Raw genomic sequence first — 26,301 nt, 5'->3', positions numbered from 1 at the left:
GATTAGAATGAATAATCGATAATGCAAAATAAGAAGAAAATGTGCAAAGGGGTAAGGGTAGTGGGAGGGGCAGGAGAAAGGAAAGAATGGAAAGGAAAAATGATGAGAAACGGAAAAAATGGAAATAAAGTCGTTGTAAATAGGGAAGGGTGGAGGGTGTGAAGGGAGGGCTAGGAATGGGGAAAAAATAAGAACCAAGATGCATCATGTAAAAGTACAAGTTCCCAATGAGAAATGTAATTGTGTTGTATACCTAAAATGTACCAATAAAAGAATTTAAAAAATATATACAGAGTTAGTGATTTTTAGTTTGGCACTGTCTTTTTTTCTTTTGTTTCATTAGCTTTGAGGGACAGATTTTAAAAGTCATTGCTCAAACCAAAGCAAAGAACATTTTTCCCAGTGTTGTCTTCTAGTAATTTTACATTTTCAAGTTCTTCAGTAGTGATTAAACAATTTTGAGTTCATTTTTACATATGGTGTGAAATGAGGAAAGACATCAATAGTGTATTCACAAAACTAGAATTACTGGAGAATGTAAGTCCATTTAGTTAAGTTTTGAATTCCTCAATCTTTTAACATTTCCTTGTTATTCAAGACCTATGGGATATTGGTACATATGTCTTGCTGAAAAAAATCAACTCCCATCTACAATTCCTTTGTTTTTAGCTACCTTCTCCTAGGATAGGTTATGCAGCATAGTAGTAACAGGCAAAAAGGTTTAAATAAAAGAAAAGGGATTCTATCTCTAAAAATAGACAAAGGTACTCAGTAAGCTTCCATTATCTTCCTCATCTGTCCCTCCTATTTTTCCATGCCAGGACTATGACCCTGATGTTGATCATTTTCATCAACCACTGTGAAATCGTAGGTGTAATAGTCACATGGCAACTGTTTCCCAGTTGCCATGGATCCTAGTTCTTTTTGATTGTTTGGAATAGTCTTTGTAGTCTTTGCTATGTATTTCAAACTTCTTATTTTGCATATTTCTTTTTTTTTCATTAAGTTTATTGGTACATTTTAGGTATACAATACAGTTACATTCATCTTTGGGGCCTTGTACCTTTACATGATGTATCTTGGTTCTTATTTTCCCCCATTCCCCTGCCCTCCCTTCACCCCCTCCACCCTTCCCTATTTACAAAGACTTTGTTTCCATTTTTTCCTTTTCTCATATTTTTTATTTTCCCTTCTTTTCTTTCCCCTACTCTTCCCACTTTCCCTACTCCTTTAGACCTTTTCTTCCTATTTCGCATTACCAATTATACATTTTGAAGCTTATTTACACTTTTACTTTTTCACACCAGAGAAACTATTCAGTATTTCCACGTGTCCTATTTATTTCACTTAAGAGTATGACCTCAATGTTCATCCATTTAGCTATAAATTTCTCTAGTTTCTCATTCTTTATGGCTGAGTAGTACTCCATTTTATAGAAAAACCACATCTTCTTTATCCAGTCTCCAGTTAATGGGCAATTGGCCTGTTTCCCAGTTTATTTTGTATATTTCAAAGAATCTTAGATACTTGACCACATAACATATTTGCCTCTTCTTTAGCATGAGTCTAAACTGGGATTTCTCATTGCTCTTTCTATTCCAATGAGGGTTACTTTCCATGCAAGACATTAATTTTGGCTATGATTATTTTTGTGTGTGTGTATCTATAAAGGTAATTAACATTTAAAGAATTAGGAAATACATAAAGGAGTTACTGTTTAGATATTATCGATAAAAAATCACTTACCCTAAGTTACATTAGACAAATAAATGTTAAGGAAACTAAAGCTTCAAAAATGAAGGATGAGGGCCAGGAATTTAGCTCAGTGGTTTTGCCACCTGCTGCACAAGTGCAAGGACCCAAGTTCAATCCCTGGTACCAAAAAAAAAAAAAAAAAGATGATACTGATACAAAGGACACCACAGTTCTTTGTAAATAATTTTTTTATTAAGAAAAAACTATTTCATCCCATCTGAAGATAGCTGTACTACAAAAATAAATAGAAAGTTAATAGAAAGTTATAAAAATTTACATTTGAATGTTTAACAAATAACATCTCTCCTCAATGATAGGATGGAATGACTCAATTTGCATGAAGTAGGAACATAAATTTTCATCTGAATTCAGATGCCCAGCAAACAATAATCAAATTCTCTTGGCATGAAATTATAGGATAGAATATTTCAGTTGCTCTTGTTCTTAGAGTGGTCATTTCAGTGGCAAAGCCTGACTTGTCATGCTGATTAGCGGCAAGAGGAGTAGCATCTTCTGTAGCAAAAGGGTCAGTAGCTATAGCAGCCAGAGCCATATCCACAGCCACAGCCAGAGCCACACCCAGAGCCACAGCCACAGCTGTATCCACAGCCCCTGCAGAAGTTTTCACAGTAGTCACACATGGTGTCAGGAGGTGAGTTTTTAATTGAGGGGTAGGAGGATGTTTCTCAAGTGTGAATGTCTTCTACTCTTCCAGGCCCTTTATATACTTAATTGGGATGGTTGGATCATGCCTCACATGGGCTATGTTCTCTTATTTTACAACCATGTCCCTAAAATGAGTTTATTCTGTCCACACTCATTTTGTTAGGAATTTATAACTTACTTCCTACCTAGCTAGTCATTTTCAGAAGCTTTTAAGGAAATAAAGCTATATTTTTCTAAATACCCTTGCTTTTGTCTTCATGGTTTTATCTTTCATAATTTCCTTTCATTGCTATGATTTACACAAATCAACACCAAAAATGTTTGACCTATAAATATTTGTTTGCCTGTCATTCTGTTCTTTTGTGGTCTTTGTAACCACCTATTAGATAATACTATAAATCAGTAACCTTTTTAATATCAGTAGCGAGAGATGTACCAGCAATAGCAGTAGCATCATCTTCCCTTCATACATTGATTTCCCCATAAACATTAATAGGAATTATTTTATATGGAATTTATGCAAATAATTGAGTATATCAACCCACAACATCTTCCTCTGAAATTTTATCCTTCTCTTTCTGTAATAGAGTTTCTACAGCCCAACCTTTTCCCTGAAACTTATAACCATTTATTTCTTTGGTAGTAAATTGTTTTTCTTAAATTTTTAATTTCTAAGTTATGTAGGATTTATCACTGATGGCTTAAGGGAAGATTTGTTGTTGAAGTTCTTTGTTGTTGAAGTTCAACTAAATCCAATCCTAAAAATGAGCTGGGTTTGTAAGATTACTCGAATTCTGCTCAGGTGTTTGGGTTATATCATTGCTTCCCATTAAAATCTAATTAATCAATAGTTAATACTTTCAGATCAGAATGGCTGATAGGAAATGAGGAAAATGACTTACAGGCTTAGTACTTCAATTAGAAGAAATAAACTTTTGCAATAATTTAATAACTGATGAAGTCTCCCCTCCACTTTAGAATTTTTATAGAGATTACAATGAATCTATATATCTATCACTTTAAACACTTCAAACAATTGAACATTATTTATTCATCCAATCCACGAGCACAGTGTCTTTCTATTTATTTGTCTTCCTGAATTTCTTTCACCAATATTTTAGAGTTGTTATTAAGCAAATTTTCACAACTTGATTAAATTTTTTCTAAAGTATTTTTATGTAAAATTTGGTGCCTACTAAGAATAGGATTATTTTCTTCACTTCTTTTTTTCAAAACACTCAGTGTTAAAATATAGAAATGCAAATAATTTTTATGTTCTCATTTTGTGTCCTACAATTTTATACTATTACTTTGTTTCTTCTAAGAATTTTTAGTGTTGTCTTCAGGAACCCCTATATATAAGATCATGCCATCCTAAAAACAAAAACATATTTTCTTCCTTTCTTATTTGGATGATTTGTACTTTTTGCTGTATAATTGCTCTTGCTAGGGCTTAGAGATTGAAAAAAAGAGGCAGGAATGATTATCCTTGCTTTGTTTCTGGCATTACAGGGGAAGTTTTCAACTTTTCCCATTCCCTAAGGGCTGTATTGCGTTCCAGTGTACCTCTTCCCTATCTAACTTCTTGAGAGTCCTTTAATATCATAAAGGACATTGAATTTCATCAAACAATTTTTCTGCTTTTACTGAGATAATCATTTTTAATCCATGTTTCTATTAATACAGTGTCATAAACTCACTCAATTGAGTGTATTGAATAATCTTTATACTCCAAAAATAAATTCCACTTCATCTTGGGAAATGTTTCTTCCTAGAAGCTGTGGATTTCTTTTTAACTCAAATGTTGTTCTGATTTTTACAACTATATTTATCAGGAATATTCATCTCTCATCTTTTGTATAAGAAATATAATTGTTCTTGCTTGTTTGCTATCAGCATAATATTGACTGCACTAAAAATGTGGAAATATTCTTTCTTCTTTAAATTTTTGGAATAATTTGAGAAGGACTTTTATTAGTTCTTTTACTATTTTATAGAATTTGGCCATGAATTAATCTCTTTGTGGCTTTACTTTGATGGAAGACTTCTCATTACTGATTCATTCTCCTTATTTGTTATTCTGTTTATATATATATTACCTCATAATTTACTTTGATAAGTTGCATATTTCTAAAATTTTATATGCTTCTTAATCAATTGTTGTTGTATAACTATGCCTAATTGTATTTCCTGATTCTTTATGTTTCTATTGTATCACTTGTAACATATCTCCTTTCTAGTCTGATTTTTCTAGAGTTCTCTTTTTCTTTCTTAACCTCAGTAAAGTTTGTTAGATTTTGTTCATCTTTTCCAAAACACTAATTATTTTCATTGTTTTTTTTTCTTCATTCTGTATTTAACTTATTTCTACTGTGATCTTTGTTATTGTCTTCCTTCTACAAAATTTAGGCTTAGCTTTTCTGAATTTTCTAGATCCATGAGTTGTAGACTTAGGTTGTTTATGTAGGATCTCTCATCTACATTGTTTAATTGTCATATATTTGGAAATTTTCTGCAATGTATCCTGTTATTGATATCTAAATTCACATTAGTGTGATTGGAAATGTACATGACATTATCAAAATCTTGGTTAATATATGTTTGAAGACTTAATATGTTATGCATCATGGCCAACAAACTGCTCTTGAGAAGAATGTATATTGTGATGCTATTACTTGAAATGTTCTCTTTATGTCTATCAGGTCTTTTCATATGTAAAAAGAATGTTAAAGATATGTAAAGAGACAAATGTAAGGAAATCTTAGAAGAAAGCTTAAGAGACAAATTCGTGTATGTAGTAACAACAGGGAGGCACCATATGATGAAGGAACCACCAGACTATTCAGTAAGTGGGTTGGAAAAACTAGCTCACTACAGTGAAAAATGAAAATAAAGCAACATATTAAATGATAGATTTCAGGTAGATTGGTATTATAAATAACATAAAATCTATTAATCTATTAAAGTACATGTGAAACTACGTGCACTATGTAAAAAGATAAACATGCTACTTTAAAAGGGAATGTTAGTCATTTCTAAAATGCCAAGGAAATTTATTAAGAGTAAATAATAAACTCCTAAAAACCACAAATATATTATGTAAAGGTACAAATTCCCATGATGAATGTCATCATATTGTATATCTAAAATGTACCAATAAACTTAATGAACAAAAAAATAGAAGGCACATTTGTTTATTCATGAAGTTCATTGGTACATTTTAGATATACTGTGCACCCATGTTTACAGCAGCACAGTTTTTAATAGCTAAAACTTGGAAACAGCCCAATTCCCCATTAACTGGAGACTGGATAAAGAAGATGCGGTGTTTTTTAAAATGGAGTACTACTCAGCCATAAAGAATGAGAAACTAAAGACATTTATAGCCAAATGGATGCTCATTAAGGCTTCTTAAGTGAAGTAAATAAGACACATGTGTAAATACTGAAGTAGGCATATTTTTTTAAACACAGAGAATATGAAAGAGGAAAGCAAATAGTAGCATGTATTTGAGGAAAAGATTGTCCAAACATATCAGTTCTCAAGAAATGTAAATACAAGATGAAATCACCTCTCAGTTCTCAAATGAGCAATGCTAGAAAGTTACACATTAACAAGATTCAAATATACCTGAGGATAAGAACTGCAATTTTAGACATTGGACCAGTGCAGATACAGTGAGGAGTAAACACACTGTACACATAAAATTTAATATACTCACACGTCCACCTCAGCAATTAGTATCTGGGGTTGAGTGTCATGGAAGCATATGGGGAACATTATTTATTAGAATGGTGCTGTGGTGAGGAAAGCAGGGGTAGACATATGTGATCAGTATACTGAAAAGGTAAAGTCTCGAGCATGTGCCACATGATAAACCATGCAGCAATTAGACATAATAATAGAGTGATAAAACATAATTGTCTTCACCATTGATCCTTCTTCCTCATTCATGCCTATAAAATAGTCATTAGAAATAATGATCTGAAGATATAGTACATGCACTAACACAGATGGATCTTTCGATATAAATCATACTGACAGAAAAGATGTCAAGGTATGTAATATTATTTACATAGCCTCAAATATACAATTAAATGTATGTCTTATATTTTATGTCTGTCAGCAGAGTTGCAGATTGCTGATTTTATGGATTTTTGCAGTATTTGCATATAAATAATGTGACATCTTGAGGGTGGGACTCAAGTCTAGACATGAAATTCATTTATGATTCATACTACACATAAGCTGAAGACAATATTTTTTCATGGAGTTTATTGGTATATTTTAGGTATACAATATAATTACATTCACCATTAGGATCTTGTAACTTTACATGATGTATCTTGGTTCTTATGTTTTCCCCCTTCCCCTGCCCTCCCTTCACCCCCTCCACCCCTCCCTATTTACAAACACTTTGTTTCCATTTTTTCCTTTTCCCATATTTTTTCCTTTCCCTTCTTTCCTTTTCCCTACGTCTTCCAATTCCCCTTCCCCTTTAGACCTTTTCTTCCTATTTCACATTATCAATTATACATTTTGATCCTTATTTACACTTTTAGTTTCTCACACCAGAGAAACTATTCAGTATTTACACATGTGTGTCCTATTTATTTCACTTAAGAGTATGACCTCAATATGCATCCATTTAGCTATAAATGTCTCTAGTTTCTCATTCTTTATGGCTGAGTAGTATTCCATTTTATTTTTTTTAAAAAACCCACATCTTCTTTATGATTCTCCAGTTGATTTTAAACATTATTTTTAATATTTCTGTGTAAAATATTTTCCTATTGTAATCATTCAAAACAGTTTGAGATGGAGGATTCCAGATTCAGTATTTCTATTAGGAGTACTAAACCTATGAAATAGCCATCTCTGTTAAAACTCTACTGGTTTGCTGAGGATTTAGCTCAGTGTTTCTGCCACTTGCCTCACAAACACAAGGTCCCAAGTTTGATCCCTGGTTAAAAAAAAAAAAATTCTACTAGTATGTGGGAAATAGTTGGATATAAGGTAAAATATAAAATAGCATGAACTATAAAATGGCTGTGAATGTTAAATGTAAATAAATACAGGAATAAAAATAAAAACAAGAGAATACATTGATAAAAATGTTGAACAAAAATTTTAAAACAGGAAAAGCTCTATGTGGACTGATAAAACACACAGACACTGAAGAATATACAAAGGTTGGTCATAAAATACATTGAATGATTAAATTTATGAAAACATATTACAGTAAAAGACACATTGTCAAGAACAATTAGATAAATGTGTACAAAGGAAGGGGGAGTATTTTAAGTATTTTAGGGAATTAACAATAAGGTTCTTGTATCATAATAATTTTTTAATTTAAATATCCACCGTATTTTGAACAACGCTCCTTGATCAAAATTACAGAGCATTTTTAATTAAATGAGGACATGTTGGTGTGTCCTCATCCACTTTACTCTCCAGATTTGGCTCTGTGACTTCTAGCTTTCCCCAAAGTCTAAATGACCATGAATTCATTCAGTACATCAAGGCAGCCACAATAGCATAACTAAAGCCACCCATAAAAGAGACTTTCCACAACTGCTTCAGAGAGTGATGAAAGTGTTAGGATAAACATTTTCAAGGTGAAGAGGGAGTGTGAGTTTTACTCTAATAAATTGTTTTAATTTACACATTCTCTGTGTTTTTCAATTGCACTTTAGATTAAAATGAGCTATGAGCACTTGAGAAAAAATAGTTGAAAATTTCAAAGGTACTCTTCTTTAAACTAAAAGTCCTGTGTGACATATATCCACATACCTGACATTTTCTTCCTTGGTCTTTAACTTTCTGTCCTTGTGTCTAAGACCTGGGGATAGCACATACTGCTGCCTGACAACAAAAAAAAACCACCCCTTATCCATAATCTTTTTTTCCTTAGCTAGGACTTTTCCCATCATACCATCATGGCTCCAAATTGCCAAGCACTCTGGAAGGAATGCCCTTTAAAATATACAGGCAATGGCTCTGAGTAAGAATTCCTTGTCTTCATCAGTTGCTTCTGTACTGTTTTCATAACTGGAACAGAATGACATTCCTCATTCTCTGCAATCACTGTGAAACCATGAATGTAAAAGTTAAACAGCAAGTAAGGGGAACAGGAAGAATACAAATTCCAGTCCTTTCTGATTTCTTTGAGACTCTTATAAAGATTTCTTCTCACATACAGTACTGCAGAACATATTAGCTTAAATTAATATATCAATATCTTCATTACCAGGTGGTAAGTCACAATCAAAGTGATCCAGCACTGATGGATCAATTTTACAACTAGATCCTCTTTGTTTTATCAGTCATTCTATCCCAGTCCCTTACTCATAAGGGACAGAATATTCTGAATGTAGCAATTACTTTTCTGTTGAAATATAAAGCAAATGAATAACCATTTAAGGAACTATAAAATATATAAAAATAGTTAATATTTGGATTAACCCAATAAAAAATTTTTGCCCCAAACTGTAGTTAAAAGACAATCCAGAAGATGGAAAAAAATCCAAAAATTAAAGATAACAGTGATACAAAGGAGACTAAATTTCTTAGTAAGTAATTTATTAAGAAACTGGTCATTTGTTACATTGTAGCATATGCCAAATATGATGCCCTACCATGATTCTGAAGATAACTACAACAAAGAAACAAAGGCAAGTTAAATAATTTACATTTCAATATTTAACAAAATAAAATCTGCCTATAATAATGTGATTAAACTCTTCTACACCAAGAGCAAATAGAAGCAACAATCTTAACTCAGGCGTTCAGAATGTAATAATCAACTTTTCCTTTGCTATGAAATTAGTTGATAGAAACAAAAAAGAAAGAAATTAGTGGGTAGAAAAGATTTCATCTGAACTTGTCATTGGAGTGCTCATTTCAATGGCAAAACTTGACTTGTCACAGTGACTAGCAGCAAGAGGAGTAGCATCTTCTGTAACAGAAGGGTCGGTAGCTACAACATCCAGAGCCATATCCACAGCCAGTTCCACAGCCAAACCCATATCCACAGCCATAGTAGGAACCATATCCACAGCCAGAGCCAGAGCCACAGCCAGAGCTGTATCCACAGCCATAGCGAGAACCATATCCACTGCCATATCCACAGCCATAGCCACAACCATAGCCACAGCCAGAGCCGTAGCCACAGCCTCCACAGGAGTTTCCATAGTAGTTGTAACACATGGTGTCAGGAGGTGAGGTTTCAGTTATAGGATAAAAGGATATTGCTCAAGTGTGAATGTCATCTTGTCTTCTGAGCCCTTTATATACTTACAGGAGTGGATGAGTCATAGCTCACATGGACTCTCTCCTCTCATTTTACAATCACATGCCAAAAATGAGTTCATTCCTTCCAGGCTCATTTTCTTAGTAATTCATAGTTTACTTCCTACTTCTCTAGCCATTTTCAGAAGCCTTTAATGAAATAAAGGTATATTTTCTAAACACCCAAGCCTATGCCTCTATAATTTTATCTTTCATAAATTCCTCTCATGACCATGACATAACACAACACACCACCACCACATTTGACACATGAGTATATGTTTCCTTGTCATTCTTTTCTTTCATAGACTTTGAACTAATTCTCCTATTAAATAATATTCTTAGTGTTGGTCTTAAGATCTATCAATAATGCTATTAAAATAAATCAGACAGATTCCACTGTTCTGAGGGCAGAAGAGGTGAGCTAATCCCAGGACCCAGGAGGAGGCTCCCCTGCTGCTATTCCACCACTCAGAGGGCAGAGGAGGTGAGCCAATCCCAGCCCCCAGGAAGAGGTTCCCCAGCCACCATTCCACCACTCCCAGGGCAGAGGAGGTGAGCCACATGGGTACCAACAGCAAACTCACCACCCCCTGGAAATGAGAAGACACATAAACAAGCCTCAAAAACAGACTTCCAGATCGCCTACAGCAACCCCAAAGGGAAATGAAATGGAATAATCTGATACTCAACCACCTGGACTCCCTGAATTGGCAAAAAAAGAGGATCTGGAAAAAATGAAATCAGAAATAATTTCTCAGATAACAGCAAAGATTGTGCCCATAGTGCAAGGAAGGATTAATAAATCTAAGAGAGGACACAGATAAAAAAAATAGAGGATCTGAGGAACATGATGGAATCCCAACATAGGAAACAAATGGAATCTATGAAACAGATGCAAACAGATTTCCAGGAGATGAAAAACTCCACTGAAAGTCTACACAGCAGAATGAACCAATGTGAGGATAGAATTTCACATATAGAAGATAAGATTGCAATTAGTGACCAGGAAAAGAAAAATTGCTTTAAAATCGTGAGGAACCACTGGAAATCAATCCAGCAGCTGCCACATGATGCAAAGAAGAATAACATAAAACTGATTGGAGTCAATGAAGAAAGAGGAGAGAGTGCAGATGACATAAAAAACTCTTCACAGAAGTAATGGCAGAAAACTTCCCAAGGAGGGGAAAAGAACTTGACATACAGATAAGTGAGGCATATAGGACTCCAAATAGCCTTGATCAAAAAAATCTACACATAGGTATAATAGTTAGGATTCCAGAAATCTAACAGAAGAACAAAATTCTACAAGCAGTGAGAGAAAAGAAACAAATCACATACAAAGGAAAGCCCATCAGAATCACAGCAGACTTCTCAATGCAACCTCTCAAAGGCAAGAAGAGCTTGGAGTGATGTATTTCAAGCCCTAAAGGAAAACAGCCTCCAACCCAGATTGATGTACCCTGCAAAACTATCTTTCAAATTTGATGGAGAAATAAGATGCTTTCATGACAAAGAGCACCTTAGGAACTTCATGAATACCAAACCAACACTCCAAAAAATTTTAGACAATATCCTAGGAAAAGACAGTGAGGATTGCAACTCCAGAAAGCCCAGCAGAACGAATCCATTGGGAGTGACAAATTAAATGCAAAGAGGTAGAATCCAACAAAAAGAAAAAGTCATGACAAGGTTTTTAAAATTTTTAACTTCATCTCCCTAATGAGTGTATAATTCAATCTTATTATTGGACTGATTAGTATTTTTCTGATTCTAGTGTTGCATACCTTTCCTTGTGCTGTAGTAGCTAGATGATAATCTTCTTATGTCTGCTTTTTAACTGGGATGTCTATTAATGAGCTCTAAGAATTCTTTATATATTCTGGTCACAGGTTATATGCATTGTAAATATGGTCTGTTTAAGGACTACTTTTCATTTTCTTAACGATGTCATTTAAAGTTCTAAATTTTGATGGAATCTCATTTATCAATTTTTTCTTTTGTACATCATGTTTTTTGTATCTGAGGAAGTTCTTGCCTACCAGAAATTCATAAACATTTTCCTTTATAATTTCTTCTTAGAGTTTTATACTTTTAGACTTTCATATTTAGATTCATAGATCCTTTCAAGTTATTTTTATGTATGGAAATAAAGGGTTGAGGTCAATTTCTTATATACAGATACCAGGTGTTCTAGTGCCATTGGCTGAAAACACTATCTTTTCCTCGGCTCTTGAATTGAGTTTATATTCTATAAAATGTTAATGTTAAATAATCTTTCAAAACTCAGTGGATCATGTGTGTGTGGTTCTATTTCTAGATTCTTTTTTATTCCAATGATCTATATGTCTTTCCTTACACCAACACTGCCTTGATTACTGTAGCTTTAGAAGAAGTCTTAAAATTAGGTACTAAACATCTTCCAACACTGTTTTTTTTTCTTTTTACTTTCTAGATCCTTTGTACTCCTTCATAACTTTTAAATTTCAATATCCAATTCTTCATTTATAGCAAGTATACATAGACCTGAAATTTTATATATACCTTGTGTTTTCTAATCCTGCTAAATTTAAATAAAGTTCTAGGGGCTCCTAGAGATTTCTTAGTATTTTCTCTGTAGATGATCATTTCATCTGCATATAAAGATTTTGCTTCTACTTTGCCAATCCTATCCTAATTGTGTCATTTTATTGCCAGACTATTTTGGTTTAGGCCTATGTTTCAAAGTTTAATGGACAGATGAAAAGTAGGTATATCTGTCCTTCTTCCCCACCTTAGGGAGAAAGCATTGTAACTTCTCTATTCATATAAGGCATCTTTGCTAGAATTACAGAGTACATGTCTTTAATCTGTTGAGAAGTTTCTGCTCTACTTCTAGTCTCCTGATAGCTTTTACCATGAACAGCTGTAGAATTCAGTCCAATACTTTTTCTCCAACTAATGACAGGATCGTATGGCTTTTTCCTTTCCTCTGTTAAAATGATGACTTTTGCTGAACCAACACTGCCATCCCTATAATAAAACCACTTTCTACATACTGCCAGATCAGACTTCTAAAAGTTTGTTTTGTTAAACAAATTTCTATCTATGTTCATACTTTTTTCTTCTATTATCTTTATCCAGTTTTAGGATTAGCACAATGTTGATTTCCTAAAATGAGGGGAGAAGTGTTCCTTTTTTTTCTGCTTTTAATGTTTGATATAATTTATCAGTTAAAATGTATTTGAGCCTGTTGTTGTCATATAGGTAGGTCTGTAAGCTAGGAATATACTTTCTCTAATAGGTGCTATTCAAATTTTATATTTCCTCCAGAGTTAGTTTCATTAATTTGTCTTCCAAGGTACTTCTTAGAAGTTGTCAAATTTATTTCAAAAAAGATTTTTGTAATATGCTTTCTATATCTTTTTAAATTCTATAAAATCTGTGGTAATGTCTCCTAGATCTTGATATTGTAATTTTTAAAATGTATAATTGATTTTGTGTAATAGGACATAAAAGTCTAAAGGAGCAGGGGAAGTGGGAGGGGTAGGGGAAAGGAAAGAAGGGAAAAGATATGAGAAAAGAAAAAAAGGAAACAAAGTCTTTGCAAATAGAGAAGGGTGGAGGGGGTGAAGGGAGGGCAAGGGAAGGGGAAAAAAATAAGAACCAAGAAACTCATGTAATGGTACAAGATCCCAATGATGTATGTAACTGTATTTTATACCTAAAATGTACCAATAAACTTAATGGGGAAAAAAAATAAAATAAATCAGACAGATAGATATATACCACGTGGTTTCTCTAATATGAGAAATGCAAATGTAAATGTTTAAAGAGAACAATAAACGAAGATGGTAGGAAACAGAGAGGTAGACTCAGTGGAGATACGAATTGGATCTGAGGAAGAGTGGTGGGAGAAGAGGGAATAAAATGATGATGTGCCCCGTGTATGTACCCATTTCTCAAATGACTGTAATTGTTATGTATTGCAAACATATACTAATAAAAATAGTGCCACATAATAGTAATATTAGCAGCACCAGGAACAGAAGTAATAGAAGTAGAACCATCTTAGTTTCTCTCTTCCTTTCCTCATATATTCATTTCTCCATCAAAAATTACTCACAATTATTTTTCCTGAAATTTAGACAAAGAATCAAGTATTTCAACATGCTCCATGTCTCCCTAAAGTTGTCTCCTTCTCCTTGAGCTACAGCTTGTCCAAATCCACCCTTTTGCATATCACAATGACCTTTTCCTTCTTTGGTACAAAACTTTGTGTTTAAATTTCTGATTGGTCCATTGTGTAAGATGTATCATTGATGATTTAAGGGACAAATTTTTCCAAGAGTTTACATTTTTAGGATTGAAAAAATTTAGGTTAAATATGTTCTTTGTTGTTGAGCCCAAATAAGTCCAATTCTCGATAATAAGTTGTTTTTTTTGGGGGGGGGTGTTTTTCTCTATAGATTACTCTGACTCCTCTCAGGTTTGTGGGGTATATCATTGCTTTTCACTGAAATTTGATTAATCACTAGTTCATTACTCCAGATTACTGCAGCTGATGGAAAATGGGAGAATTTGTTCACAGGGTCAATATTTCAATTAGAAGGAACAAATTTTAGCATTGAATTACACAGTGTTGATTATAATAAATAATAATGCATTGTATATTTCCAAATTATTAAAATCGTCCATATATTTTAAGCACAAAAAATGCCATATATGTGAGTTGATATACTTGTTCATCATCTTGATTTAGTCATTCAACAGTATTTTCTTTAGTCTTGTCTGCTTCAAAACAGTATTTTAATACAAATATTGTATTTACTTACACTACATTTGGTAGATTCTAACACTTATGAAATTACTAGTAGTCAACTGCTTATTAGGATGTTTCATTCTTCCTTATTTTAACTCCATAGCCCCTTCTCCCATTGTTTCTATGATAAATGGGTTTCTAGTTTGACCTGGCTTTCACACACAACACTTTCTTGAATATACCTGGATTTTTTCATTCATGTACCCAGCACAGTAGGCATGAACCTGAGAGAAGGTCACTCAGAAAGCATTTAATATACACATCTTGCAGACCATGAAAAAGAGCTACTAATATTAATGAGGAAACTCAATATGGTACTCTAGGGTTGTGGAAGATGCTCAAGGAAAGACGCTCTTAGAAGAGGCACTGCCTCTGCTGAGTAGATTGAAAATGTTTCTACTAGAGATAACAATACCATATTGTGCTCTAAAAAGTTGGTGAAGAGGGCATCTATCCTGTTAAGTGCCTTCATACTAGAAAAAGAAATCAGAACACAAGGCATGTATTGGAGGTGATGAAGATTTTTATACTTTAATTGTGATGAACAATTTATGCCTGTATGCATTTTTACGCACTCAGAAAAACATATGCATTAAATATACACAATTCTTTATATCAATTATACTTTTAAAAATTTATAAAGAAACAAACAATCAACCAAAACAGTTCTACAGTCATTGGACAGATACAATCAATTCTGGAACAGGCTCGGTGACTAAGTGATCACCTGGTGGTGTGGGTATATGGAGATTTTAGGAAGACTGGAACACAGAGACACTGTGTGAAGGGTGGGCAGGATGAATCTAGAGGGCATCTGAGTGTCTATGTGCACAACTGGCCACCTACAGAGATTTGTGTATGGGAAACCTCAGGGTACTAGTTACTGTGTTGAGGGGAGTGTCACTGAGCTTCTAAAATTTTCTGGACCCAGTGATAATTTAGGTTTCTCCTGTACCAAATTCATTATCAAGAGCTTTGATCTGATCTTTCAGTTTATCTAGTGATTCTTGTATTATACCACATTTACTAGCATAACAACACTCTTCACTGGAAATAAGCAAGTTCCTCCTTTCTGGGCTGTTAGGAAATTGAGAGCATGCCTATTCTGTAATATGACATTGGCCAGTGAATCTAGTTGGGTTTCTAAAGCTTGAATTGAGTCTCAAATTTTCTCAAGATTTTTTTTAATTCCTTTTGTCCTAATGAAATATATTGTTTTCTTCCTTTAACAAGACTAGATTTGTACAAGTGTTGTTTATCCCATTGTTCCTTTGTCCTCCAAGGAAACATATACCATTTCCAATAACCCTGGAGGGATATTTCAGAAGTGAATGCATAGCTTCCTATATAAATTTGATATATTACTCTTTGTAACCAAACAGGATCCCATGGGGCTGGCATATACATAGATATGGGTTACATTGACCTTATTTATAAATGTCACAATTACCAGTGGCTCATCTAACAAGGGAGCCATTGATCCAAGCTTTTGTTTTCTCTTTGCAATATAATTTCTCATTAGAATAACCCCCACAGTCAGAAGTTCCTTTGGACAGGCATCAAAGAACATTGTAAATGGATAGCCTTTCAGTTCCCATGTTACTGTCTTAAGAGTCACATATTGCTCATCAAATTTTTCAGCACTAGGCTTAAACACCCACAGTTTGAAAACAAAGAAACTTAGAGCAGTGGTGATCTGGCACAGCACAATAGTCCATGTCTTCTTTGTCAGTGCTCCCATTCTTCAGCTGTGTGTTGACTCACCAGCTTCCAGAGTGGTTAGAGCAGGCCTTTGAATGTGTTGTCTTTCCTGGCTTCCATGTCTGTTTTATTGTTACCTTGTGTAATGAAGTCTCTGCCTTTCCGATGTCTTGAACAATGTATTACTGTGACTTTGCTAGGTTCCCAAGCTGCCTCTAGCAACTGTACAATTTCCTGCCTATTCTTGATTTGTTTCTCATCTTCTGTGAGAAGACCTCATTCTCGATAAATCATGCCATGGATGTGCAATGTAGCAAATGCATAGCGAGAATCTGTGTATATATTTACCTTCTTACCCTTTGCCCATCAGAGTGCCTGTGTGAGCACCCAGAGCTCAGTACGTTGTGCCTAACAGCCAAAAGGAAGTGGCCAGCTAGGATCATCTCATCCATCATGGTTACCACATATCCAGCATGGTGAACCCCATCTTCAACAAAGCTGCTCCCATCCATGAATAGAACAAGGTCAGCATCAGACAAGGGTGTCATTTGCAGGTCAGGGTGGCTGGAAAAGAGCTCATCGGTGACACTCAAGCAATCATGATCAGGAGGGCCTGTCCCTGTGGCCAAGAAGGTAGCAGCATTTAAAGCTTTTACAGGAATAAACCATAAGCAGGGGTTCTCATAGAGAAGGACTTGGTACTGAGTAACCCAATTGTTTGAGAGCCATTGATGCCCTCTTGTGTTCAGCAGTTCAAGGGCTGTGTGCAGAACCTGCACAGTCAGTTCTTGACCTAAAGCTAGCTTGTCTGCTTCTTGAATTAACAAACCTGAGGCTGCTAAAGCCCAAAGGCAAGGAGGTCATCCTTTTGCTACTGGATTTAAATTCTTAGACAAGTATGCCACTGGTTGGTTCCATGGGCCTACTTTTTGGGTTAATACTCCAAGGGCCACATGGTTTTTCTCAGTCACATACAGAACAAAAGGCCACTTTACATCCAGTGTGCCTAAAGCAGAGGCAGCTGCTAAGGTCAGTTTTAGTTTCTTGAAAGTCTTTTCCTGTTCTATAGACCAAAGTGGATGATTCTCCTCTTTTCCCTTTAGGGTTTCATAAAGAGGTTTAGAGATTTCTGCAAAACCCAGAATCCAAATTCTACAGAAGCCTGTCAGCTCAAGAAAATCCCTCAGTTGTTTCTTTCTTTGGGGTTCAGGGATGGCACTAATAACCTGTTTTCTTTCATTTCCTAGATAACACATGCCCTGTGTTATTTGAAATCCTAAATATTTAACATGCTGTACACAAATCTGGGCTTTCTTCCATGATATTTTATATGCAGTTCCCTGCAAGTGTAACAACAATCCTTCTGTGCCTTCCCAGTATTGTTTTTGGGTAGGGCTGCATAACAGTAAATCATAGTGCTCTGTTCCACTGTCTACCATAAAGGACATATTTTGGCCCCCAATCCTAGTATTGACCATTGGCCCCCAACCCTTATATTGACCATGACCTCAATGCCTAGCTACATTGAGCCAGGTCTGTGTCAGTCACTGTCTTCCGTCACAGACAACAATGTGTCAGTGTCCTTTCTTTCCTTTGAGTCCTGCTTTTTCTTTTCTTTGAGATTTGGGCATTTGTTTTTATAGTGTCCTTTCTCTTTACAATATGCACACTGGTCTAACTCTAAATCTTCACATCTAAAGCCTTTCTACTGCTTTCCCACTGGTTTCATTCCCTGTCTTTCTTTTTCTCTCTCTTCCTTGGCTCCCATAGTCGCTGCTATGTACTTGGCCCTCCTCTTATCTTGTTCATCTTCCTTCCTTGCTCATTCTCTCTGTCTCTTGCTCACTGACTCTCTGTTCACATACAGTTTCCTAGCTAATTGCAACAGTTGTGTTATATTCATGCCTTCCCAAGTTTCTTGCTTCTGAATCTTCCTTCTAATATCTGGAGCTGAATGAGTTACAAAGGTCATATTGATTAACTGATGGTTATCAGGAACAGCAGGGTCAAATGGTGTGTACATTCTGTAGACCTCGCAGAGCCACTCATAAAATTTATCAGGGCTCTCATCTGGCTCCTGCTCTGTCTCTGACACTTTAATCACATTGATAGGTCTTTTACTTCATGGCTCGTATTCCTGCCAGAAGGGCCGTGTGATAATTGTTTAAGCTTTCCTGGCCTGCTGGGGTGTTGGGGTTCCAATTGGGCCACACATTTTCTGGAAACTGCTGCTCATGCCAAGTGTCTGGATTTTGCATGTCTCCTGGCATTCTGGGGGCATTAATCTTTTTAATTCCTCCTAAAATTCTCTGCATTTCTTTAGAGGTTAACAAAGTTCTACAAAGTTCTTTACAGTCCTCCCAGTTAGGAAGATGGGTAACAAAGATGGAATCAAATAATTGAAGCATTTTGGAGGGGTCTTGGCAGAGAATAAATGACTTTCTTTTTCTCTGAACCTAGCCTCCTTTGTCCTTTTTTTTTTAAGTCAAATCTCAAATACCGCACCTTGGTCTGACACTTTAAACAACAAAAACAATGGGCTAAGGCAAGTTTTTAAAGGGATACACTACCTATTTTGCTTCTACAACTACTTTAATAGTTAATCTATTAAGCAATCTAAAACTTTTTCCCCATCATCTATACATATTTCTAATGATTTCCTAAAAATTTTGAATTTACTTTAACATTGATATGGTTTAATGTATGATATATATACATACACAAATACATGTACATATTTATATGCTATGAATACATATATGTATACATATAGTTTCCCTAATACATTTTTTAATTGTCTAGTTCCCTCAATAAATGAACTACAAAGTGATGACCTCACTGAAATTTCTAAATATTTTTATAATAAAGTTTGCACAAAAAATACACAAGCAAGCCTATTTTGAAGTTTAGTGAACAGGAATATCCATTGCAATTTCACCAATTCCTACATTGGGAATATACCTGCATATGGGTAAAGTAAACATCTGCCTTTCCAGGTAGTCATTGGATTTCTATATAAAAGTAAATTCAATCTCTTTGTGTGTGATAAGACTGCACTATACATCAGCAGAGATGAGTAATATACCATTATGAACTGGATTCATAAACAGACATTCTGATAGTTCTTTGAAAATTATGCTCATTACAAATATAGGTTATGACCTTTTACATTGCATTTTTAATTGTATATTTTACCTGATTGATAAAATGGTGCATATTTATGGTATACACTATGTGATGGTTTGATATATTTATACATTATCAAATGCCAAAATTAAACTTTTTAACAGTTATACTTATATTTTTGTTGTGAGCACACCTAATACCTACTCCCTTAGTAAATTCCAAATATATGATTCAGTATTTTTTAACCATAGTCACCATGGTAAACATAGGTTTCAGTAAGTATTCACTGAGTACCTGAAGTTTTATAATTTTGACCAATTGCTTTCTCGCACCACTAAGTTATAACAGGCACAATCTACTCCCTGCATCTGTGAGTTTACCTACTTTAGACTATTAATAAAAGAGTTCTTGAGATATTTGTCTTTCTGTATCTGGGTTGTTTTTTGGCTTGGGGTTTTGGTTTTCATTTTGTTTTGCTTTGCTTTTTTTCCTAACATACTGTCTTTCAAGTTTATCCATATTGGCCAATTAACAGGATTTCCTTCTTTTAAGGCTTAACACTATTGCATGGTGTATATATTACACATTTTTTACCCATTTTTTCACTGGTGAACATTGACTTTTATTCTACCTCTTGGCTGTTGTGAATAATGATGCAATAAACAGGACAAAGCAGATAAAATCTTCAATATACTGATTATATGCTATAGTCTTATATAATCAGAAGAGGGGCTATTGGTTCATATTTTACTTTTATTTTTAATCCATATGAAACATTCACACTATTTTCAATTATGCTTGTACTTATTTACATTCCTATCAACTGTGTAGAGAGGTTCCCTCTTTAAAATATCCTAGACAACACTTAAAATATTTTTTCATAATGTTTTCTTAATAGCAAGTTGTTTGAATTCTACATATATTTTTGGAAATTAACCCGAACTCACATGTATGGTTTGCAATAATCCTCACATTCTTTAGGTTTTCTCTTCATTCTGTTAATTATTTCCTTCTCTATGCAGAAACATTTTAGTTTGGTGTAGTTCTACTTGTTCTCACCTTTGTATCATGTACCTTTGGAGAAGTACCCTAAAAATCATTGCTCAAATAAATATCAGGGAACTTTTCCCCTAGGTTTTCTTCTAGCAATTTTGCAGTTTTAGAATTTACATTATGAAGCATTTGAATTTATTTTTGCATATGGTGTGACAATGAGGGTATAGTTACATTTTCTACATGTGAGTGTCGAAATTACCCAGCACCATTAATTGAATAGGCTGTCCTTTTCTCATACCTGTTTCTCACATCTATGTCAAAAATCAACTTTAAATGTCAAGATTTGTTTCTGTTCCCTCTATTTTCTTCCATTAGTCATTTTATACTCACATAATTCTGCTTTTGTTACTATTGCTTTATAGTAGATTTTGAAAATAAGTAGTGTGATGCTTCTGGTATTGTTTTATATACTGAGAATTTCTTTGATTATCTATAGTTCTAAGAATTTTTGTATGAATTTTAGGCTTTGTTTTCCTATTCTTGTGAATAATGGCATTTGTATTTTTATACAGATTACACTGAATCTGTAGATCCCATTGGATCTTTGGACAATTCAACAATATGCATTCTCCCAGTCTATGAAAAGAGCACATTTCTACTTATTTGTGTCTTTTTGAATTTCTTTCACTAATGTTTTAGAGTTTTTGTTATGCAGATATTTTTCATGCCCTTGATTAAGCATTTCCAAAATGTTCTGTGTAGATTTTGGAGCTTATTAAGAATGGAATTATTTTCTTCACTGCTTTGTTCAAATACCTCAGTGTTAAAGTATAGAAATGCAAGTAATTTTTATATGCTTATTTTTATCCTGAAATTTTATAGCATTTATTTACTATTTCTAAGAGGTTTTTTTATAGTCTCTAGTTTTCTATATATAAGATCATGCCACCTGATAACAGAAACAAATTTTATTCCTTCTGATTTGAATGGTTTTTACTTTTTTTTTGTTTAGTTAGTGCTTACAGTTTAATGTTAAATAGAACTGGCAGGACTCTGAAAGACATTGGCATAGGTTTTTTATGAAAAAAACCTCAGTTGCACATGAACTTGCACAATCAACAAGTGTGATCTCTTCTTAGTAAAATACTTCTGGACAGCAAGAGAAACTACCAACAGAGTGAAGAGACAACCCACAATTGGGAAACAATTTTCACCAGCTGTTCCTCAGACAAAGGTCTACTATCTAGAATCTATAAAGAACTTTAAAAAATCAGACCTCCCAAATTTAAAGATCCAATCCAAAAATGGGCATCTGAAATGAACAGACATTTCTCAGACAAAGAAGTAGAAATAGCAAATAAACATATGAAAAAATGTTCAACATCACTGGTCATTCAAGAGATGCAAATGAAAACAATGCTGAGATTCCACCTCACCCCAGAAACAATGGCTGCTATCATGAAATTAACCAATAAAAAATGCTGGTGGGGCTGTGGGGAAAGAGGAACCCTGCTCCACTGCTGGTGGGAGTGCAAACTGGTGCAACCACTGTGGAAATCAGTATGGAGATACCTCAAAGAACTAGAATTAGAAGTCCCATTTGACACAGCTCTTCCTCTGCTGGGTAGCTTCCCAAAAGAATTAAAAGAATCCTACCACAGTGATATATGTGCACCCATGTTCATAACAGCACAGTTTGTAATATCTAAAACTTGGAAACAGCCCCATTGCCCATCAACTGGTGACTGGATAAAGAAAATATGGTTTTTCTATAAAATGGAGTACTACTCAGCCATAAGGAAGGAAAAACTGAGACATTTATAGCTAAATGGATGCACATTGAGGCAATCCTCTTAAGTGAAATAAATAGGACACATATGTGTAAATCCTGAATAGTGTCTCTGGTGTGAGAAACTGAAAGTATAAATAAGGACTAAAAGGTAAAATAGATAATGTGAAATAGTAAGAAAAGAGGCAAAGGGGAAGGGCAAGTGGGAGGGGAAGGGGAAAGAAAAGAAGGGAATGGGATTAATGTGAGAAAATGAAAAAAATGGAAACAAAGTCTTTGTAAATAGGGAGAGATGGAGGGGCTTAAGGGAGGGCAGGGGAATGGGGTAAAAAATAAGAACCAAGATAGAGTATGCAAAGGTGCAAATTCCCAGTGATGACTGTTATTATATTGTATACCTTAAATGTACCAATAAAATTAATAATATAAAAAACTAGAAGCATCAGGAATGGTTATTCTTCTTGTTCTTGACCTTAGAGGAGAAGTTTCAAACTTTTACCTGCTCATGGCAGGTTTATTATCTATGGTCTTTAGTATGTTTATTATGGTCCTCATCTAACTTGTTCGAGAGTGAAGTCAAAAGTAGTTTTTGCATTTCTTGAGATTATCATTGTTTTCATCTTTCATTCCATTCATATAACATGCCACACTTACTGATTTGAGTACAAGCATGTACTCCAAGGATAAATCCCACTTAAATCCTAGGAAGTAATTTTTTCAAAGTGCATGGATTTCTCTTTACTAATATGTTGCTGTGGATTTTTACTCCTATGTTCATTGGGATTGTCAGTTTATCATCTTTTTTCTTGTAATGTTTACTCTCAGAATAATACTGATTCATAAAACAAATATGCAAATGTTCCCTCTTCTTTAATTTTTTGAAATAACCCGAGAAGAATTTTTACTGGTTCTTCTTTTAATATGTTTTTGTAGAATTTTGCCAAAAATCTAAGAGTTTGTGAGTTTTATTTTATAAAACACAGTTCATTATTGTCCTACCACCCCTCAGTGTGATCACTGAGATACCAAAAGGGCATGTTATGGTTTAGAACAAGAATGTTCCTCAAGAACTTCATGGGCTCCTAGGTGGAGCTTTGGGAAGGGGATTGGATTCCTAGGGCTGACTTGTTGGGTGGTGGAGTCTGCACACAGGTGGGTCACTAAGGGCATGAGGTGGAAGGGTTTATCTCCTTGTCTGCTTCCTCCCTTCTCTCTCTGATTCCTGGATGCTAGGCCATGAGCAGTTTTTTCTCCATTATGTCCCTCTGCCACGCCATTCTGCCTTGGAGCCAATGACCATGGACTGTAACCATGAGCCATAGTAAACCACTCCTCCTTTAAGTCCTGGATGTCAGGTATTATGTCTCAACAATGAGAAAATGACTAAGACAGGTTTAGTTGCCAGCAGTACGATCACTGCATGATTGTACCTAACCTTGTGGTTTAGAAGCTTTGGAACTAGTTCCTATGAGGAGTTTAAAAAGGTTTGGTGATGCATACTGAAAAGAACGCTGTAAATTGATTCTATAGGATATTCTGGTGGATGCTCAGATGATCACAATGCTAATAGAAATGTACCCAGTAAAGTCCAGGCTCAGGAGGTTTCCACTGGGAATAAAGACTCCATTGGCAGTTGGACCAAAGAACATGGATGTTACCTTCAGGCAGAAAATGTGTCTACATTTTCCTCATGTCCCAGGACTTTATGGGAGACTGAGATTAAGGGCAGTTTGTAATTAATCTGATAGTGGAAATTTCAAGGCAACTCAATGTTCAGGATGTGGCATGGGTATAGTTGGGGGCTTTTAGTCAAGTCTACATTGAAAATCAAAGGCAAACAATGCAGCTGAGTGATTGTAAACATTTTCACTTTTTCCAGGAAGGAGGGCCAGTAAAGTTTTGCCAGAGGAGAGCTTGATTGATGAAAATATTAGCATTTAAAAAGTTAAGTTTTTACATCAGGAAAGTGTTAAAGATGCTATGAGGCCACTTCACAAATCAGCAAGAGCCCACCCTTCACGAAGTGTAAAATGAATGACTTTGCTTGAAGAAGAGAGCCCCAAGGAGTCCAGCTCATTCAGGACCAAGTAGAAAAGAATTTGCTGCAGTTCAGGGATACAGTTTCTGTAGCCATTAACCAAAGGGCACTGCTACTGCTAGTGCTTGTAACCAAAGGGTCCCCGCTACCCCTCAAGGTGGTGATAGACTTGGGCATCATCCACAGGGTGCTTTTACAAGTGTGTAGAATGCATAAGGGATCCCACTCCTTGTAGGATCAAGGAGTCTTCTGACAAGTTTTCAGAAGAAGGCCTGGGAGGAAGGCAGTGTTGCCCTAACAAGGCAGTGTGTGGAGCATTGAGGGTAAAGCTGAAAGTACGCTCCAGACACCAGCATGTTGGAGATACCAGGAATGTGGAAGATTGGCTGAGGAAACCAGTAAGTAATAGAAAAAGCTACCCCCAAAAGAGGCCACGATAGCTACAACTTGCAGTGCTGTGGAGACAAGGATGCCCAAGGCATTTGGAATTTGAATCTTGCCACAACTTTCCCCAGGTACTGGACATGGAGCTACAGGATTTAATGTTTGCCCTGCTGAGTTTCAGTATTGCTTTTGTCTCAATTCTTTCTATGCCCATGTTCCTCCCTTTTGGAATGGGAATGTTTATCCTGTGCCATTATAGATTGGAAGTGTTTACCTTTCTTTTTGATTTTTACAGGGACTCATACAGAAGAATTTTCCTCAAGTCTCATAAGAAAAATTGGACTTGGACTTTTCAGTAATGCTGAAATTATTCTGACTGGGAAATTTTAGAGATGAACTAAATGCAATTTGTATAAAGAAATCTGCATGAGTGTTTTAGGGTACAGGGGTTAAATAATCCGGTTTTTACCTAGATGTCTTATAGGAGGCTCATGTGTTTATAAGTGAGGCTTTAAAATGTGATTGGATTTGGGGGGCATTACACTCAATGTGTTGTTAGGAAGTGTGGCCTAGTTAGAAGCAAGTCACTAGGAGCTGAATGTGGAAGGGCATATCGTATTTTCCTCCCCAGCTCCTGCCTTCTCTCTCTGCTTCCTGGCCACCATGAATTGAGCAGCTTTCCTCCACACTGACCCTTCCGCTATGCTGCTTCTGTGTTTAAGTCTGCTAAACATGGGCTAAAACCTCTGAACTGATCAAAAATAAACCTGTCCTCATTTACATTGCAGTGCTAGGTATTTTGTTTCGGCAACAAAGAATGTGACAAAGGGCAAAATCTTTGCTACACACCACATGGCAAACCGCACAGCAGTTGCAAGTAATGATGTATTAGTAAGACTTGATTATATTCATCATTCATCTTTCCTCCTCATTCATGCTTATAACATGATCATTAGAAATAAAAACCCATGTTTATACCAACACAGTTTGTCATAAATAGCTAAATCTTGGAAACAACCCAAATGCCCGTCAACCAATGAATGGATAAAGATGTGGGGGTTTTTTTATACAATGGAATACTAATCAGTCATAAAGAATAAACTTGGACATTTATAGCTAAATGGTTGAACCTGGAAACCATACTCTTAAGTGAAATAAATCAGACATACATGTGTAAATATCACATTGTTTCTCTGGTGTGAGAAACCAAACATATAAAAAAGCCAAAATGTAGAATAGACAATGTGAAATAGAAAGAAAAAGCTCAAATGGGGAGGGGCACAAGGAAGGGGAGAAGAGGAAAGAAAGAAATGGAAAAGGGAAAAATGAGAAAAGAAAGAAAAAATAGAAACAAAGCTTTTGTAAATAAGGAGGGAAAGAAGGGTTGAAAGGAGGGGAGGGGAATGGAAAAAAATAATTAAGATATATCATGTACAGGTACAATTCCACATGATGAATTGTGGTCATTTTGCATTTCTAAATTGTACCAATAAACTTAATTAAAAATAAAAAATAACAAAAGAAATATGTACTTTAAAACAAAAACAGAAAAAATAATGTAAATATACAGGTAGTAGCACAGATGAGCTTTTCAACACAAATCATGCTGACTTTAAAACTTTTTTAAAGGTGTATTAATAGCTTCAAAATGCATAATGCAATTTGACTATCCCTCATCCTTAACACTGGAGATGAAAGTACTGTGGATTGCTGTTTTTTTATTTTTGTAATATTTGCATATTCATGTTGAGA

The 26,301-nt window shown here is 35.0% G+C and overlaps 1 protein-coding gene across 1 annotated transcript; it reads right to left on the bottom strand.

Moving 5' to 3' along the window:
* Positions 1-9,216: 9,216 nt before the first annotated feature.
* On the bottom strand, positions 9,217-9,633 carry LOC147830341 (keratin-associated protein 21-2-like). Its single transcript, XM_087209918.1, has one exon. The coding sequence runs from the start codon at positions 9,631-9,633 to the stop codon at positions 9,358-9,360; it is 276 nt and encodes a 91-aa protein (XP_087066044.1). The 3' UTR covers positions 9,217-9,357.
* Positions 9,634-26,301: the final 16,668 nt, after the last annotated feature.

Source organism: Heterocephalus glaber, unplaced genomic scaffold (assembly GCF_053883595.1).
Source record: "Heterocephalus glaber isolate CG9 unplaced genomic scaffold, H.glaber_assembly_v1.0 deba00000122, whole genome shotgun sequence".
In the NCBI taxonomy this organism is placed as follows: Eukaryota; Metazoa; Chordata; class Mammalia; order Rodentia; family Bathyergidae; genus Heterocephalus; species Heterocephalus glaber.
Note: the sequence above shows the minus strand (reverse complement) of the source record. Positions and strands in the feature narration are given on the sequence as shown.

What these genes read in the sequence shown, in the direction of transcription:
- LOC147830341 (XM_087209918.1), bottom strand. Translation starts at nt 9,633, where the DNA reads ATGTGTTACAACTACTATGGAAACTCCTGTGGAGGCTGTGGCTACGGC.